This window comes from Sinocyclocheilus anshuiensis, unplaced genomic scaffold (genome assembly GCF_001515605.1).
Source record: "Sinocyclocheilus anshuiensis isolate Anshui unplaced genomic scaffold, SAMN03320099.WGS_v1.1 scaffold2215, whole genome shotgun sequence".
NCBI classification, from domain to species: domain Eukaryota; kingdom Metazoa; phylum Chordata; class Actinopteri; order Cypriniformes; family Cyprinidae; genus Sinocyclocheilus; species Sinocyclocheilus anshuiensis.
Window position 1 is genome coordinate 144,605 of NW_015536640.1, and position 1,076 is coordinate 145,680.

Genomic DNA, 1,076 nt, shown 5'->3' on the forward strand with positions numbered 1-1,076 from the left:
TGTGATGTTTTTATCAGCTGTTTGGACTCTCATTCTGATGGCACCCATTCACTGCAGAGCAAGTGATGTAATGCTACATTCCTCCAAATCCAAAAATTTTCATTTTAGAGTGAACTCTCCCTTTAAAAACAGGATTTAGCCATTTTATTTATTAACTTTATCAGTTTTAGCTTACTTCTGCCGCACTTTTTTAGTATAGCAAGAAACACACAAGCACAAAAAGGTACTGACTTTTTATTCTCGATGGCAGAGACGAAGGAGGTCTGGAAGTGGCCAGTGGTGAACAGATCTGGAGTGGTGTGTCCCTGGAAGAGCAGGCCGTCTTTAGCCATCTTCACCAGGATCAGTCTGACCAGCTCACCCATATACATCCCACTGATCATCTTCTCAAACCTGCACACAAACAAAGCATGCAGCACAGAGATGAGCACGATAAATATGCATGTTACGATGCATGCTGCAACCCATAAACCGGAGAGATCCCCAATCATCTTTATTCACTTCAGGGGGACGTCTCTGTAATCAGGGGTGTAGGAAATATTTGTGAAAAGAGGAAATTATGATTATTATCTGGAGACGAGTCCTTGAAAGTTATTAATATAGAAGAGACAGGAGTCACTCGCAGTAAGATTTAATCTCGGCAAGTGACAAAAATATAAATAAAAATTGGATATAAATCTTTAAAGGTGTCATGATATGGATTTTTTTATTATTTAGGCTTACTTATAATGTTAATAAAGTTTGTTTGCACAAAAAAAAGTGGAAAAATGATTATTTTCAACCGGGCTCCTTTAAAGGGGTCATATGATGCTGCTAAAAAGAACATTATTTTGTGTATTTGGTGTAATGAAATGTGTTTATGCGGTTTAAGGTTAAAAAAACACATTATTTTCCACATACTGTACATTATTGTTTCTCCTCTATGCCCCGCCTTTCTGAAACGTGTCGATTTTTACAAAGTGTATGTATTCATTTATTTATACAAACCTAAAACCTCACCATAAAAATCTATAATTTTGACCCATACAATGTATTGTTGGCTATTGCTACAAATATACCCCAGCGACTTAAGACTG

At 36.7% G+C, this 1,076-nt stretch overlaps 1 protein-coding gene across 1 annotated transcript in view; it reads right to left on the reverse strand.

Moving 5' to 3' along the window:
• LOC107654226 (hexokinase-2-like) overlaps positions 1-1,076 on the reverse strand; it is a 33,992-nt gene that overhangs the window by 16,126 nt on the left and 16,790 nt on the right. The window contains exon 9 of the mRNA XM_016441231.1: positions 176-393. Within this exon, the coding sequence (XP_016296717.1) occupies positions 176-393 (218 nt within the window). The remainder of the gene's footprint in view (positions 1-175; positions 394-1,076) is intronic.